Source organism: Aquarana catesbeiana, linkage group LG06 (assembly GCF_042186555.1).
Source record: "Aquarana catesbeiana isolate 2022-GZ linkage group LG06, ASM4218655v1, whole genome shotgun sequence".
Lineage (NCBI taxonomy): Eukaryota > Metazoa > Chordata > Amphibia > Anura > Ranidae > Aquarana > Aquarana catesbeiana.
In genome coordinates this window covers 375,683,355-375,699,285 of record NC_133329.1, presented here as the reverse complement: position 1 = coordinate 375,699,285, position 15,931 = coordinate 375,683,355, and the positions used below count along the sequence as shown (strand labels likewise).

At 40.8% G+C, this 15,931-nt stretch overlaps 1 protein-coding gene across 2 annotated transcripts in view; it reads left to right on the top strand.

Annotated features, from left to right (window-relative positions):
• KYNU (kynureninase) overlaps positions 1–15,931 on the top strand; it is a 244,663-nt gene that overhangs the window by 85,538 nt on the left and 143,194 nt on the right. For both annotated transcript variants that reach the window (XM_073634233.1, XM_073634234.1), the window contains exons 5-7: positions 4,348–4,409; positions 8,813–8,884; positions 15,001–15,075. In XM_073634233.1, coding sequence (XP_073490334.1) covers positions 4,348–4,409; positions 8,813–8,884; positions 15,001–15,075 — 209 coding nt within the window. The remainder of the gene's footprint in view (positions 1–4,347; positions 4,410–8,812; positions 8,885–15,000; positions 15,076–15,931) is intronic.

Below are 15,931 nucleotides of genomic sequence, written 5' to 3'. Positions count from 1 at the left end.
TGCCACCCCTCTTGTGCTAGAGAGTCGGCTGGTGTCCCGAGGAACATAGTTTATCTAATTCCTTGTGAAGGGACTATGCTCTTATTGTTCTATAGAAAGAAGCCTGCTTTTAATTGCAGCCATTACAAGCCAAGCCCACAATTTGTTATATACAAGGACTTCTGCTTCAGCTTTATAGAAAGGCGTTCACTGTCCTCAACTTACATGTCTAGCCCTCCCGGAGCAGTCCTCCCAGAAAACAATAAAAGTGAATTCCCCGTTAACTTATCACTTCTATTTTTGGAGTATCCCACTTCATTCCCTCAACCCCATCCCAGTTCTCCAAAAATAAAAACAACAAAAAAACAACACCCCTAGACTGTTCATCCAGTTGCCGACTGCCCTATAGCCGTTTTACTGTAATGCCGCGTACACACGAGCGGACTTTTCGACCGGACTGGTCCGACGGACCGAATCCGGCGGACAACCCGACCGTGTGTGGGCTCCATCGGACCTGCAGCAGACTTTTTCGCGCGAAAATCAGACGGACTTTAGATTTGGAACATGTTTCAAATTTGTCCGAAGGACTCAAGTCCGGTCGAAAAATCCGCTCGTCTGTATGCTAGTCTGACGGACAAAAACCGACGCTAGGGCAGCTATTGGCTACTGGCTATCAACTTCCTTATTTTAGTCCGGTCATACGTCATCATGTACAAATCCATCGGACTTTGGTGTGATCATGTGTAGACAAGTCCGTTCATTCGAAAGTCCGTCGGAAGTCCGTCTGAAAGACTGTCGGACCTTTGTTGTCGAAAAGTCCACCCGTGTGTACAGGGCAATACAGGGCGGCCACCCTGTTCAGAATCACATATATGTGGTTCTGCACTTCTGAGTGATTAGTCACAGCAAAAGCCAATCAGCAGGTGCCGGGCAATGGATGACCGCTGGCACCCACTGATCAGCGAAGTGACACACTGGACGGAGCTCTGCATATGTAAACCATGCAGAGCTCTGTCCTGTCAGCGGGGATGTGCTGGATTTTGTTTCCCTGTGAAGCAGAAAATAAAATCCAGCACACCCCTTAGTGAAAGCAGCACACGGCACACACAAAAACACTGGTTAGGCACACATTTAACCCTTTGATTGCCCTAGATGTTTAACCCACTTCTCAGCCAGTGTCAGTACAGTGAAAGTGTTTTATATTTTTAGCATTGATCACTGTATTGGTGTCACTGGTTCCCACAAAGTGTCAAAAGTGGCAGTTAGTATCAGATTGTCCGCCGCAATATCGCAGTCCCGCTATAAGTCACGGATCGCCGCAATTACTAGTTAACCACTAGCCAACCAGCCGCCACAGTTATACTGCGGCAGGTTGGCTCGGCTCGGCAAATCGCCGTAGCTGTACGTCGCTCCTTTAAGACGTGACAGCAGGCACGCGCGTGCCCGCCGCGTGTCCCTGGAGCCAATGCACATGCACGCTGGGCACGATGACCGCCGGGCACCCACGATCGCTCATGACAGAGCGAGAATCGGGATCTGTGTGTGTAAACACACAAATCCTGGTTCTCTCAGGGGTGAGGACAGTGATCGGTGTTCATACTAAGTATGAACACCGATCACTCTCCTCCCCTAGTCAGTCCCATCCCCCCACAGTTAGAACACACACAGGGAACACATTTAACCCATTGATCGCCCCCTAGTGTTAACCCCTTCCCTGCCATTGACATTTATACAGTTATCAATGGCTTTTTTTAGCTCTGATCGTTGTATAAATGCCAATGGTCCCAAAATAGTGTCAAAAGTGTCCAATCTGACCGCCGCAATATCACAGTCTCAATAAAAATCACAGATCGCTGCCATTACTAGTAAAAAAATATATAATAATAATAAAAATGACATAAATCTATCCCTTATTTTGTAGACGCTATAACTTTTGTGCAAACCAATCAATATACGCTTATTACTTTTCGGCCTAAACTGAGGAAAAAAATTTGTTTTTTTTTTAAAAATGTGGGGATATTTATTATAGCAAAAACTACAAAATGTTGTGTTTTTTTTCAAAATTGTCACTCTTTTTTTGTTTATAGCGCAAAAAATAAAAGCCGCAGAGGTGATCAAATACCACCAAAAGAAAGCTCTATTTGTGGGGAAAAAGGACAATTTTGTTTGGGTACAGCGTCGCACAACCGTGCAATTGTCAGTTAAAGCAACGCATTTCCGAATCGCAAGAAATGGCCTGGAAGGGGGCAAATCCCTGAAGTGGTTAAAAAAAAATAAATAAAAAACATTTCCAGCATATATACGATAGTTTGTAGACACTGTAACTTTTGCGCAAACCAATCAATATACACTTATTGGGATTTTTTTTTATATCAAAGTATGCAGAATGCAGAATACAGATTGGCCTATGAGGAAATTTGATTTTTTTTTTTTCCTATTGAATATGTTTTATAACAGAACGTAAATTATATGTGTATATATATATATATATATATATATATATATATATATATATATATATATATATATATATATATATATAATTTTTTTTTTTTTTTTTCAAAATTGTCAGTCTTTTTTTGTTTATAGCACAAAAAAATAAAAAACCCAGCGGTGATCAAATATCACAAAAAGAAAGCTCTATTTGTGCAAAAAAAAAAAAATGATATACAGTACATTTCATTTCTGTAAAACGTTGCATGACCGCACAATTGTCAGTTAAAATAACGCAATGCCGTTTTGCAAAAAATGGCCCGGTCCTGAAGGGGGTAAATCTTCCAGAGGTCAAGTAGCTATTGAGGAAAAGTGGGGAAGAACCTGGGCAACCTTTCAGTGGCTTTTACGGGAGTAAGCGCCCAAAGTGTAAATGAAGTCACAGGAAGTGCCGGGACAAGCCAATCCAGCCCCCAGGGCAATGATGACAAACTGCACCCCCTTCCCTTAGGATTAGGGTCAGGGCGCCCCTGTCCCTGAAATAAACCATTGTGCACAGGGCAGCCGTCCCTCCTGCCCACCCCTTGTCTCAACCCTGGTTACAAGGACACTCTATTACTGGGAGGATTAACATGTACAGTTGTGCGCAAAAGTTTGCATACCCTGGCAGAAATTGTGAAATTTTGGCATTAATATTGAAAATATGACTGATCATGCCAAAAAAATTGTCTTTTATTTAAGGATAGCAATCTCATGAAGCCATTTATTATCACATAATTTTTTGGATCCTACCTGATCGTGGCTTGGTATCAAGAGATCCCCAAATTTTCCACTTCTTATTAAGTGATTGAACAGTACTGACTGGCATATCCAAGGCTTTGGATATCTTTTTCTATCCTTTTCCATCTTTGTAAAGTTTCATTACCTTGTTATGCAGGTCTTTTGACTGTTCTTTTCTACCTCCTCATGGCTCAGTGTCTAGCCTGCTTAGTGCATCCATGTGAGCGCTAACAAACTCATTGACTATTTATACACAGACACTAATTGGGATTTAAAAAGCCACAAATGTGGGATATTAACCTTGAATTGCCATTTTAACTTCTGTGTCTGTACCAAGGCCAAACATTCTAGGGTATGTAAACTTTTTATCAGGGCCATTTGGGTGATTTCTGTTATCATTATGATTTAAAAGGGATCCAAAAAACTATGTGATAATAAATGGCTTCATGTGATTGCTATCCTTAAATAAAAGACAGTTTTTTTTTCAATATTAATGCCAAATTTCACAATTTCCACCAGGGTATGCAAACTTTTGAGCACAACTGTATTTGTCTGTACTTGCATAAAAATTAAATTAGCCTGAAAAAAGAAGACAAATGCACCACCTATAAGGGAATGCTAAGCTGCACAATATTACATTTTTGTTTTTTAAGTTAAGATAATTCACATAGTCAGTTTAGATTCAAATATTTTTTGGTATGCAGATCCGCAAGTATTTCGCTTGTTTGGAACATTACAATGTATTGCGCAATGAACGTATTCCTTGCCTCTGCAGAGGTTGCTCGGTATTGTTGCAGAAAGTTAATTAATTTGCCAATCGCATCCATTCCTATATTTCAGGACCCCGCATCTCTTCTGTTCGCTTTTTAAACTCCCATTTTCACCTGCATTCCTAACTAAATCGCAGTTTGTACGGATTCAGCGGGAAAATAATCACGGCCATAAATCAGGCGCCGGTTTACTACAAAACGCGACTACTTTATTATCTTTCTTATTCCGAGTGCCAAATGAGGGGAATAAATAGAGCGCCAGGTTTACTTTTGTGACACTTTAAAAAATGTGTTCACTATTTCTGGGCAGTGGAGATTTTCTATATTAACGGAAATTATGGGACAAAACGAGAATTGCTGAGATCTCTGTAATGTTGTTTTGCAGGTGCCAAAACCGGAGAGGTGGCGTTAATGAATGGACTGACGGTTAATTTGCATCTTCAGATGGTGAGTCTTTTCTCCCCTGCGCTGGATGGTCTACTTTCAATTGCAGATTCTATTATGCGTGTTCACACTGAGAATCATTACTTTTCCCATTCTAGAAATTGTTTCCTTCCAACTCACAGAAGCAAATATGGAACAATAATCGTCTGCGGCTTCTGAGTTTTACATTTTTTCAGAGCCGGTTATCTTGGTGTACACTTATAGGTAAATCCTCATTTTTCTATGAGGATAAAGCAACACTGTGTATTTAAAGGTTTTCTCTACTTTTAAATTGGACTGTGTCCTAAAATGCAAGGTCTGCATGATAGGCTGGGTCTAAGTGGTGTACCAAATTATGGAACTACCACCAGATAAGGTGGCTTGGCATTTTTTTTTTTTTTTTTTGAAGATTTATTGAAAATGTTATGCAAGACATATAGAGAGACATCAAAACACATAACAGTAGAAACACCCCTGTACGGGGAGAACCCCCAGGGAATGGTGAAACAGGTGCCCTCACAATGAGCTTGCAAGTACAAAAAGGGGGCAACCAATAGTATTCAATAGTGTACAAGCACATCATATCAGAGGAGTAATACATATTAGTGGATGACCCCAGGGAGCCCACGCATAATGCATTGCCTACCACCATCTTGAAAGCATGCACCAAGGCAACACTAATACCCATAAATAAATGAAGGGGGGGCACAATACTTCTAGAAGCAGTCCCTAAAGGCTTCCAAGTGGGACCTGACTCAACATTGGAACTAGAAAGAAGGAAAGGAAAGAAACGGCAAGGAGAAGAGGGTAAAGAAAAAAAAAAAGGGGGGGAGAGAAGGGAGGTAGAATGCGGAAGGCGTGCAGGGGACAGGGAGCACAACACCCAGTGAGCTTACCAAGACTACACATCCCTAGTAAAAATCGCAGTAGAAGGCAAAGTACATCTTAGTTCGGGGGTGACCAGTAGAAAGAGACCAAACAGTGAGCCAAGGGACCCATCGCATGCCCATATGCATGTTCAAGCATAAAGCGCAGCATACACTGACAAGGTTTTGTAGTGTATCCAACATGGCCAGGTGTTGTGAAACTGTATGATTCTGTCATGAGAAGTATGGATCAGCTCCTCCATCGCCGAGAAAATTACGCTATAGTCAGAGGTTCAGTTGTCTGCCGATGGACAGGGACACATAATCTGGCTGCATTGATCATATGCATGGCTAATGATTTACAGTAGCTTGCCATTGTTTTTATGAGTATGAGATTTACAACATTTAATGGTCAACCTCAACCAACAAGACACAATAGTAAAATATAATCTTAGAGACACAGAAGCTGTTAGATATACAGTTTTTTTATTTGCAAAATACTGGCAAAGAGATAGACCTTATTTTCGAGTGCTACATGTTCCACTTTTTACTGGGTGCTCCATTGGAGGGGTAATGGTAATTCCACCAGGCCACTGCCGTTCTAGTATAAGATGATCCAAGACTAGTCTAGGAATGGAACCTTGGAAAGGTTCCTATATTTATAGGGTTCTGCATTAAAATGGCAATCCAAATCTTGCAGGATTTCAGAATCTAACCAGATCACTGTCCTCCCCAAGATGGCCTCCAAAATAGTTGACATTTGCCCCCAATTGGATTCCCACCAACCTGGAGAGACGGCACAATGCCACCTTCAGACTGGAGGATATACCGCAGTCTGCACCTGCGTTCATGCATATGTGGCTTCCTGCACCCTCTGTTCACAAAACACTTTGATACTGAAAGAGAAAAAAGAAACTATAATCAAAGCAAAAGCATTAAAAATACTTATCCTGCTCCACTTCCGGTTGCTGGCATAATTGGACCTCACAAAGGGATCTTGGGAAAGCTCAGAATCCTACTTCTTGCATAAGGACATCAAAACCCTGAACAGGAGCATATTCTTATGGGATATGGGAACCTCCTCTCTCCCGCTAGAAGACCCACTGATGTCACCTTATCTAGTCGAACCCGATGCAAGCCAGGGATTAAAGGATCATTCACGCCATGTCCATTGACCTGCACTGGATTGGATTAACACTTTTTTTTTTTTTTTTTTTGCTAGAAATTACTTTAAACCCTCAAAAAAGCAGAGACTGGAGAATAAAATGGAGGTAGTGGATTTTTTTTTTTTTTTACCAAACATATCAAGACATAAAATTATGCACGCCCATGAAAACTCAAACTATGGTACCCAAAACTGTTCATAGAAGATATTTTAAAAGCCTTTACAGGTTATCAGTTTAAAGTTAACAATGAGTTATGGCCCTAGAATTATTTCTCCCACGCCGATGTTCCTGGGGATTCACAATTTATGTTTGGATATGCCTGCTTGCCCTATGTTGTGCATTTGAACTGGGGTGTTATAAGAGTGACGAGAGTGCTTTAACATTTTTAATTATTTTTATTCATTTTATATATTTTTTTACACTTTATTTTTTTCTTTGTTTAAAAGAGAAGCATGGGCTTTATTTATTTGTTTAAAGATTCATACTTATCTAGCTGGATGCAGCATCGGTCCCCCGCCATCTCTAACACTGAGAACCGAGCGATCAAACACCATGATCGCTTAGTTTTCAATGCTCCTTGGTGACTGTCAGACACCATCTCTCTGCTCTGCCCCCCTGCACTCACTGGAGCACTGGGCTGTGGAGGGGCGGGAGTGGCTGGCTCAGGCATTCATCAGCTTGCAGAGAGGCTGAACTGGGCCCTGGACTAGTCATGTGGGTGGTTCCCAACTATATGGTCGCGATCTTGCCCGAGCCTGAACCGGTTCTGACATCAGCCGGCAGCGGGCTTCAGCCCACTGCCTTCTGAAAACGGGTCACGGGAGTGCAGAATGAACTGCACTCCTGTGATCCACAGAAGTACAGCCCAATGAGCTTTGGCTGTACTTCTTCTTTCTTATTTGTTATCACAAAGGGGCTAAGTTGCCCCCTATGTGTTAACATTGAGCAAGTGACAAGTCCTCTTTATAGAGCTACTGGGGGTCTATTGTCTCTCCCAATGCCCCTCCTGCATCCCATCAAGCACAGATTGTGCTTGATTAGCTGCATCATCGGCTACAGTAGCCAGGAAATAACAGCTGTGAACCCAGAAGTGACATAATACACGTCACTCCTGAGGTCATAGTCACAGGGGAGATGGGGAAACAGATGTTTCCTGATCACCTCCCTTTCTCACTGTAGGAGACACTTACCATGGTCCCTGGCTCACCAGGAGAGGCAGGGAACCACCATAGGCGTTGCCGGTGGTTGGTGGCACACCTCCAGGGCCCCATAAAGTGGGCATCTCTATAGCCATCTGATTACTATTATCTGAAAGCCCTTCACCAGCTTTAAAAAGCTATACTAAGCTCAAGCCACAAGCTTGCTTTAACCCCTTGTATACTGGGCTATTTATAAACGTACCTTGGTCAACAAGGACTTCAACAATGCAGGCTCAGTGCAAGGACATTCAGTCAACCATTGTATACAAGGAGGAGTGGGAAGTGCACCGATCCTATGGTTTCCAGTCCTTTCTTGGGACAGCTGCAGCCTGAATTTTAGTGTTTTTATGATACTGTCTCCTAACACATTGTTGTTGCTTTTTATTTTTTTCCTCCCAATAAACAAGTCCATTCCCCCCAATCTACTTTGTGCCATAATTTACTTGTTTTTTTGCATTTAAGTCAACCATTGCATGTGACTTGTTCACACCATAATGCTGATGAGTTGCATTGTGTAAAAATGCAGCATGTCTTCATTTTTATGCAGCCGAACACATCAAATAAAAGAAGTAAACAGTGCAATGCCTTGTAACAAGCAGTGAAAGTAGTAGCAATATTTACCCTCAATTCAGAGATTTCCCCCAATTACTTTTTTCCTGCCACTAAATGTCATCAGTTGAACGGCCAGCATCATTCAACACACTTTCCCTGAGCCCAGGTACTCCTGGACCACCCCAGCCTGTGACTGGACAATGAAAGGAGAAGCAGCGCAATGCTCAGCTCCCCTCTCTGTCTATTAGTTTGCTTCTTGTCCACACATAAACTGATTTGCTTTTTGTGCTTCTTTTTTCCCTAGTCTGAGCTCCTCTCTACAAGGACTGCAAGTGGCTGTTACTAGTCAAATCAGTTATTTACTATGCTTTTTTTTTTTTTTTTTTTAAGCCATTTAATGGTGTATTAGTGATCGCAGGGCTGCTTTAATGTGTCATTTATATTTACCTAGATTTCAGCTTTACAGAAACGAAGCAATAGGGAGAGGTGTGAGCTTTAGAGCATTCTCTATAAAACTGCACTTAGCATACAATTCTCCTAATTTTTTAAGGATTCACTCATTAAGTCATTAGGGTTGTTATGTGATAAAAGACTCGCTTCGCTGAATTTACACAGTAATGCCTTTCCATCTCTTTGTTTTACAGCTATCCTTTTACAAGCCTACAAAAGCTCGCCATAAGATCCTGCTTGAAGCCAAAGCTTTTCCCTCCGACCATGTAAGCAGTGTGCCTTTTCTAACAGCTAATTATACGTTAATGTACATTTTCTCATATCTGCCATGGTGATAATCATCGTTACGCAGTAAATAAGCCCCAACACAAAGAAAAGCACATTAAAACCAGCTTGCATTATAGTACTGTATAAGGTAACATTTACCGTCATTCAGAAGAATAAAAAAACATATAACAGGGAGGACAGGGTTTGCACATTAATTTAAAGCTTAGCTGCTTGCGTGGATCTTATTTTTATATTATATTTTATATTAAATTGCACAGTTATATTACATATTGCATAGTTCAGCTTGGACCAATGCATAGCTCCCAACTGTTCCTGATTTCGAGGGACTGTCCCTGATTTGGAACAAGTTGAACTATCCCTCTTTCCTCCTCATTTGTCCCTCATTTTGGTCTGATCTACAGTATCTTACAAAAGTGAGTACACCCCTCACGTTTTTGTAAATATTTTATTATATCTTTTCATGTGACAACACTGAAGAAATTACACTTTACAATGTAAAGTAGTGAATGTACAGCTTGTATAACAGTGTAAATTTGCTGTCCCTTCAAAATAACTCAACACACAGCCATTAATGTCTAAACTGCTGGCAACAAAAGTGAGTACACCCCTAAGTGGAAATGTCCAAATTGGGCTCAAAGTGTCAATATTTTGTGTGGCCACCATTATTTTCCAGCACTGACTTAACCCTCTTGGGCATGGAGTTCACCAGAGCTTCACAGGTTGCCACTGGAGTCCCCTTCCACTCCTCCTTGATGACATCATGGAGCTGGTGGATGTTAGAGACCTTGTGCTCCTCCACCTTCCGTTTGAGGATGCCCCACAGATGTTCAATAGGGTTTAAGACATGCTTAAACAGACCATCACCTTTACCCTCAGCTTCTTTAGCAAGGCAGTGGTCATCTTGGAGGAATGTTTGGGGTCGTTATCATGTTGGAATACTGCCCTGCGGCCCAGTCTCTGAAGGGAGGGGATCATGCTCTGCTTCAGTATGTCACAGTACATGTTGGCATTCATGGTTCCCTCAATGAACTGTAGCTCCCCAGTGCTGGCAGCACTCATGCAGCCCCAGACCATGACACTCCCACCACCATGCTTGTCTCTAGGCAATACACACTTGTCTTTGTACTCCTCACCTGGTTGACACCATCTGAACCAAATAAGTTTATTTTGGTCTCATCAGACCACAGGACATGGTTCCAGTAATCCATGTGCTTAGTCTGCTTGTCTTCAGCAAACTGTTGGTGGGCTTTCTTGTGCATTATCTTTAGAAGAGGCTTCCTTCTGGGATGACAGCAATGCTGACCAATTTGATGCAGTGTGCGGCGTATGGTCTGAAAACTGACAGGCTGACCCAACACCCCTTCAACCTCTGCAGCAATGCTGGCAGCACTCATACGTCTATTTCCCAAAGACAACCTCTGGATATGACGCTGAGCACGTGCACTCAACCTCTTTGGTTGACCATGGTGAGGCCTGTTCTGAGTGGAACCTGTCCTGTTAAACTGCTGTATGGTCTTGGCCACCATGCTGCAGCTCAGTTTCAGGGTCTTGGCAATCTTCTTATAGTCTAGGCCATCTTTATGTAGAGCAACAATTCTTTTTTTCAGATCCTCAGAGAGTTCTTTGCCATTAGGTGCCATGTTGAACTTCCAGTGACCAGTATGAGAGAGTGAGAGCGATAACACCAAATTGAACACACCTGCTCCCCATTCACACCTGAGACCTTGTAACACTAACGGGTCACATGACACCAGGGAGGGAAAATAGCTAACTGGGCCCAATTTGGACATTTTCACTTAGGGGTGTACTCACTTTTGTTGCCAGCGGTTTAGACATTAATGGCTGTGTGTTGAGTTATTTTGAGGGGACACCAAATTTACACTGTTATACAAGCTGTACACTCACTACTTTACATTGTAGCAAAGAGTCATTTCTTCAGTGTTGTCACATGAAAAGATACAACAAAATATTTACAAAAATGTGAGTGGTGTACTCACTTTTGTGAGATACTGTATATAGTTGTATATAAAATGCACTTTTTTTTCTTTCAAAAAGTGTTTCTCAGTGCTAAACCTTTCACCCTAATTCTAAATTGTTGCACCTGAAAATTTCAAAAGCCAATATAAAGAAATAGTGGTGGTAAAAAAAAAGCTCTTGTGGGTTTTAACCAATCATTTTTTTTTTTTTATTGAATTCTCTTTTAAAGTGTAACTCCACTTTTGTTGGAAAAAAATCCCCTTTAGATGATCTATATACATTGCAAGGATTATAATAACCTTTGTTGCAGATTCCTACCTTTTGTTATTCTGAAGAAATCCCTGTGTGTTTGTCTGTGCCCCTGTACTGAGTGGGTCTACTGGGAGTGGTTTCATAATTATCAGTCAGCTGTGGCAGTTGCACAGTGCTAATGATGAAAGCTACTGGGCATGCATCCCTTTAGACGTGTTCCTATTGGAAAAATCTCACCAAAAATGACATTTTTGTTGCAGGGGATGCCTGAAATCTGACTTGTATCTTAGGCTGACTTCTGGCAAAATTGATGAGCCAATCACATAAGCAGGAGATGATGTTTCTGGGGGGTGGTCAGTAAACCTTCTGTGTACAGAACAACTGCAGGTAGCCATATTGCTTTGCATTTATAGAAAATTAAAGTGGCTGCAGATTGAAAAGGAAAGGTAATTTTTAATAACATTCAATTACAATATGACTTGTATCGCAATTGTATATACTACATTATTTTTTCTTGCTATTTTTTTCCCCCACGAAAGTGGAGTTACCCTTTAACCACCTCAATACTGGGCACTTTCACCCCCTTCCTTCCCAGACCAATTTTCAGCTTTCAATGCTCTCACACTTTCAATGACAATTACTCAGTCAAGCTACACTGTACCCAAATGAAATTTTTATCATTTTGTTCACACAAATAGAGCTTTTTTTTTGGTGGTATTTATTCACCAATGGGTTTTTTATTTTTTTGCAATATAAGCGAAAAAAGAGCGAAATTTAAAAAAAAAAATATATATTTTCTACTTTCTGTTTTTAAAAAAAATCCTATAAAATTGAATTTTTTCATAAATTTAGGCTAGAATGTATTATGCTACATGTCTTGGGTAAAAAAAAAAATACTGATAAGTGTATGATAATAGGTTTGTGTGAAAGTTATAGAGTCTAAAAGCTACGCTACGTATCATTGAAAATTGATCAATCCTGATGTACTGACGGCCTATCTCATTTCTTGAGGCCCTAAAATGTCAAAACAGTACAAATATCCCCCACATGATCCCTTTTTTGTAAAGATGACAGTCCAAGGTATTTAGTAAGGGGCATAGTGAGTTTTTTGAAGTTACAATTTTTTGCCCACAATAGTCTGGAAAATGAAAATTTTTTTTCCCCGCAAAATTGTCATATTAACAAGTTATTTCTCACACATGGCATAGATAAACTTGCAAATACACCCCAAAATACATTCTGCTACTCCTCCTGAGTATGGCGATACCACATGTGTGAGACTTTTTCACAGCCTGGCCACATACAGAGGCCCAACAAGCAGGGAGCACCTTCAGGTGTTCTAGGAGCATAAATTACACACTTAGTTTCCTGACTACCTATCACATTTTTGCAGGCCCTGGAGCACCAGGACAATATAAACTCCCACAAAATGACCCAATTTTGGAAAGAAAACTCACCAATGTATATTCTAGGATGTATAATGAGCCTTTTGAACATGTAATTTTTTCCGCAAGTTTTTGTAAAATGTGTAAAGAAAATAAAAACGTATTTTCTTTACACAACGTTGTCCATTTATAAGATATTTCTAACACATAGCAAAAATGACACCCCAAAATACATTCTGTTACTGCTTCTGAGTATGGTGATACCACATGTGTGGGACTTTTTCACAGCCTGGCCACATACAGAGGCCCAACAAGCAGGGAGCACCTTCAGGTGTTCTAGGAGCATAAATTACACCCCAAAATACATTCTGCTACTCCTCCTGAGTATGGCGATACCACATGTGTGAGATGTGATTGATGCTGTTTTATTGGAAAGAAGCATAATAGAAGAGTCCCCTTGGGTTCAGCGCTAATGTTTTTTGGACTTTGTGACTAAATACCAACAAAAGAAAGCTCTATTTGAAAAAAATGATACAAATTTTATATTGGTACAGTGCTGCATGACTGCGCAATTGTCATTCAAAGTGTGACAGCGCTAAAAATTGGGCTCGGCAGAAAGGGGGTAAAAGTGCCCAGTATTGAAGTGGTTAAGCAGTTTTGTTTTGTTTTTTTGGGATGAAGGTTATCGCCTCATGCGCACAGGTGTAAAAAAAAAAGCTGCTGCTTTTTTTTTTACTCACATGCACATGCAGGCGTTTATGCGCGTATTTGCATGCAGTGTTCAGGAGCATTATTTATTTTTTTTTCCCTAGTAATGGCGGCAATCTGCGACTTTTATCAGGACTGTGACATTATGGCGGACACATAGGACAATTTTGACACATTTTTGGGACCATTAGCATTAATATGGCGATCAGTGCTATGAAAATGCATTGATTACTGTAAAAATGTCACTGGCAGTGAAGGGGTTAACACTAGGGGGCGATCAAGGGGTTAATGTGTTCCCTATTATGTGTTCTAACTGAAGGGGGGAGGGGACTGTGCAGGAGAGATGACAAATCCTTGTTCATACTCTGTATGAACAGACGATCTGTCTGTTCTCCCCTCAGAGAACCAGAAACTGTGTGTTCTCGGTGTGCCCCAAGCGATCGCGGGAGCCCTGTGCTGATCGTGACCGCTGGGCACTCGCATCGGCTCCGTGGGCGAGCACGTGCCCCCTAGTGGGCGAATATGTTACCGACGTAACATGACAGCGATACACGCAGCCGAGCCATGTTGCCGCAGTACAAATGCGGCAGCTGGTCGGCAAGCGGTCAAACAAAAGCTGACTATTGTAAGCACCCCTGTCAGTGTTAAATGTTTTGTCTCAACCCTCTAACTTCTACTTTGGTTGGACAGCATGGTCTGTTAAAAGAATTTGAATAATAAGACTTACCGGCCAGATGATCACCAGGTGATAAAACTGTTACAGGGGAACTCAGAAAAAACAAAGGCTGCTTTCATTCTAGTGACAATATATGACATTTTACCTTTAGTTACCACTTTAATTGAAATTTGTGAGTAAAACAAGCCTATTTTCAGTTCTCTACAAAGTGCAATTTCAGCGGTAAACATCATACAAACTAGTGGGAGTAAAACTGGGTTAATCAATGATGGGGAAGGATCCTAATAGATCATAGATATAATAGCATGCAATGCTGATTTGTAGCTTCTAGAGCCTGCAAGACACTTTTTTTGTATTTAAAGAGCCACAGACTTAAAGGGTAACCCAATTTTCATGGAAAAAAAAATAGCAAATAAAAAAAAAAAGTAAGATAACATATACAACTGCTATACAAGCCCATGTTGTAATTTAAGATTACTAAATTATTATTATTATTATACAGGATTTATATAGCACCAACAGTTTACGCAGCGCTTTACAATATAAAAGGGAGACCATACAGTTATAATACAATAAGATACAAGGAGGATTAAGAGGGCCCTGCTCAGAAGAGCTTACAATCTAAAATTGCATTTGCTCTTCAATCTGCAGCGCTGTTATGTTCTGTAAAATTCAACGTGATATGACACATGATATGAACCTTTGTGCTCAGCCTGTTATCTGGAATGGGGCATTCCAGATAACAAGGCCACAAGTTGCCAGCCTCAAAGGTTACCTGCCTGAAGAAGCAATGTTCATATGGTACCTGTCATATGTAAGTCTTGCATAAGTGTACAGTAAAGGATGTGTTTGCACAGAATATAAAATATTGATTTAAGGAATTATCTGCTTGTCTTTGTGGATCAAAAAGGTTCAGCAGCAGGTTTAGGGTTCTGAGCCTGCAAGGTTGGCTTTTAATTAAAAAAAAAATTCTAACTCCGTGGGCATCTTTTTTTTTTTAACCTGTGTATGTCTATATAACTATAAGGCGATTATGTTCTGCGATGATTTACTGAAAATTCTTCACGCTCTTTAAATGAAATCTCTTGTCTTGCAGTATGCAGTGGAGTCGCAGATTCAGCTTCATGGACTCGATGTGGAATCCAGCATGCTATTAGTGCATCCCCGCAAGGTTTGTTTCACACATTTATTTCCATATTTCACTTCCAAGACTATAATCTGTGCTTCATCCTGCCAAGAACCTTCTGATTTCAGCTTCTATTTCAAGGACCTGTCTGAGATCAAGAAAGTGACCCAACAATATGGCATTCTGCTAGTCGGTGTTTGGATTAGTGTAACGCAAGTCCCCGGGGAGATACAACTGAAGGCTTTTATTACTATGCCAGTGTCTTCATTAATTACAGACTGGGATAGATGAAAGGGTCCTGTTGACAGATACGGCAATGTTCCTACATCTAAACAGTCTTTACAACATCTCATTGCTGTCCTCTCAGTGTTATCCTATTCATATAATGCCTACGTTCAAGAGGTTCTCTGGTGAATATTGTTATGTATATATTTAAAAGCGGTATCCGCTGACTTTTCCTAAATGCACCTATTGCCAGAGCTTAACCGTAATACCCAAAACGTGGGAGGGGTCAGCACACATCGGTATTTAAATGTTACTTTATATTATAGGATTTAAAAGATTGCAGAAATAAGGTAATTTATGGAAAGGGCACCACATAAAGCACCCTCCTAGTTAGGTGCTAGGATCAGGTCAATTTAGTTTGGGCTCACTGTAACCAGTGTGGCTGTCTTTATTTATTTATTATTTATTTCAGGTACTTGTATAGCGTTGTCAATTTACGCTGCGCTTTACATATACATTGTACATTCACATTAGTCCCTACCCTCAATGAGTGAACAACCTAAGGTCCCTAACACACATTCATACATATACTAGAGCCAATTTAGACAGGATCTGATTAACCTACCAGCGTGTGTTTGGATTGTGGGAGGAAACCAGAGTACCCAGAGGAAACCCA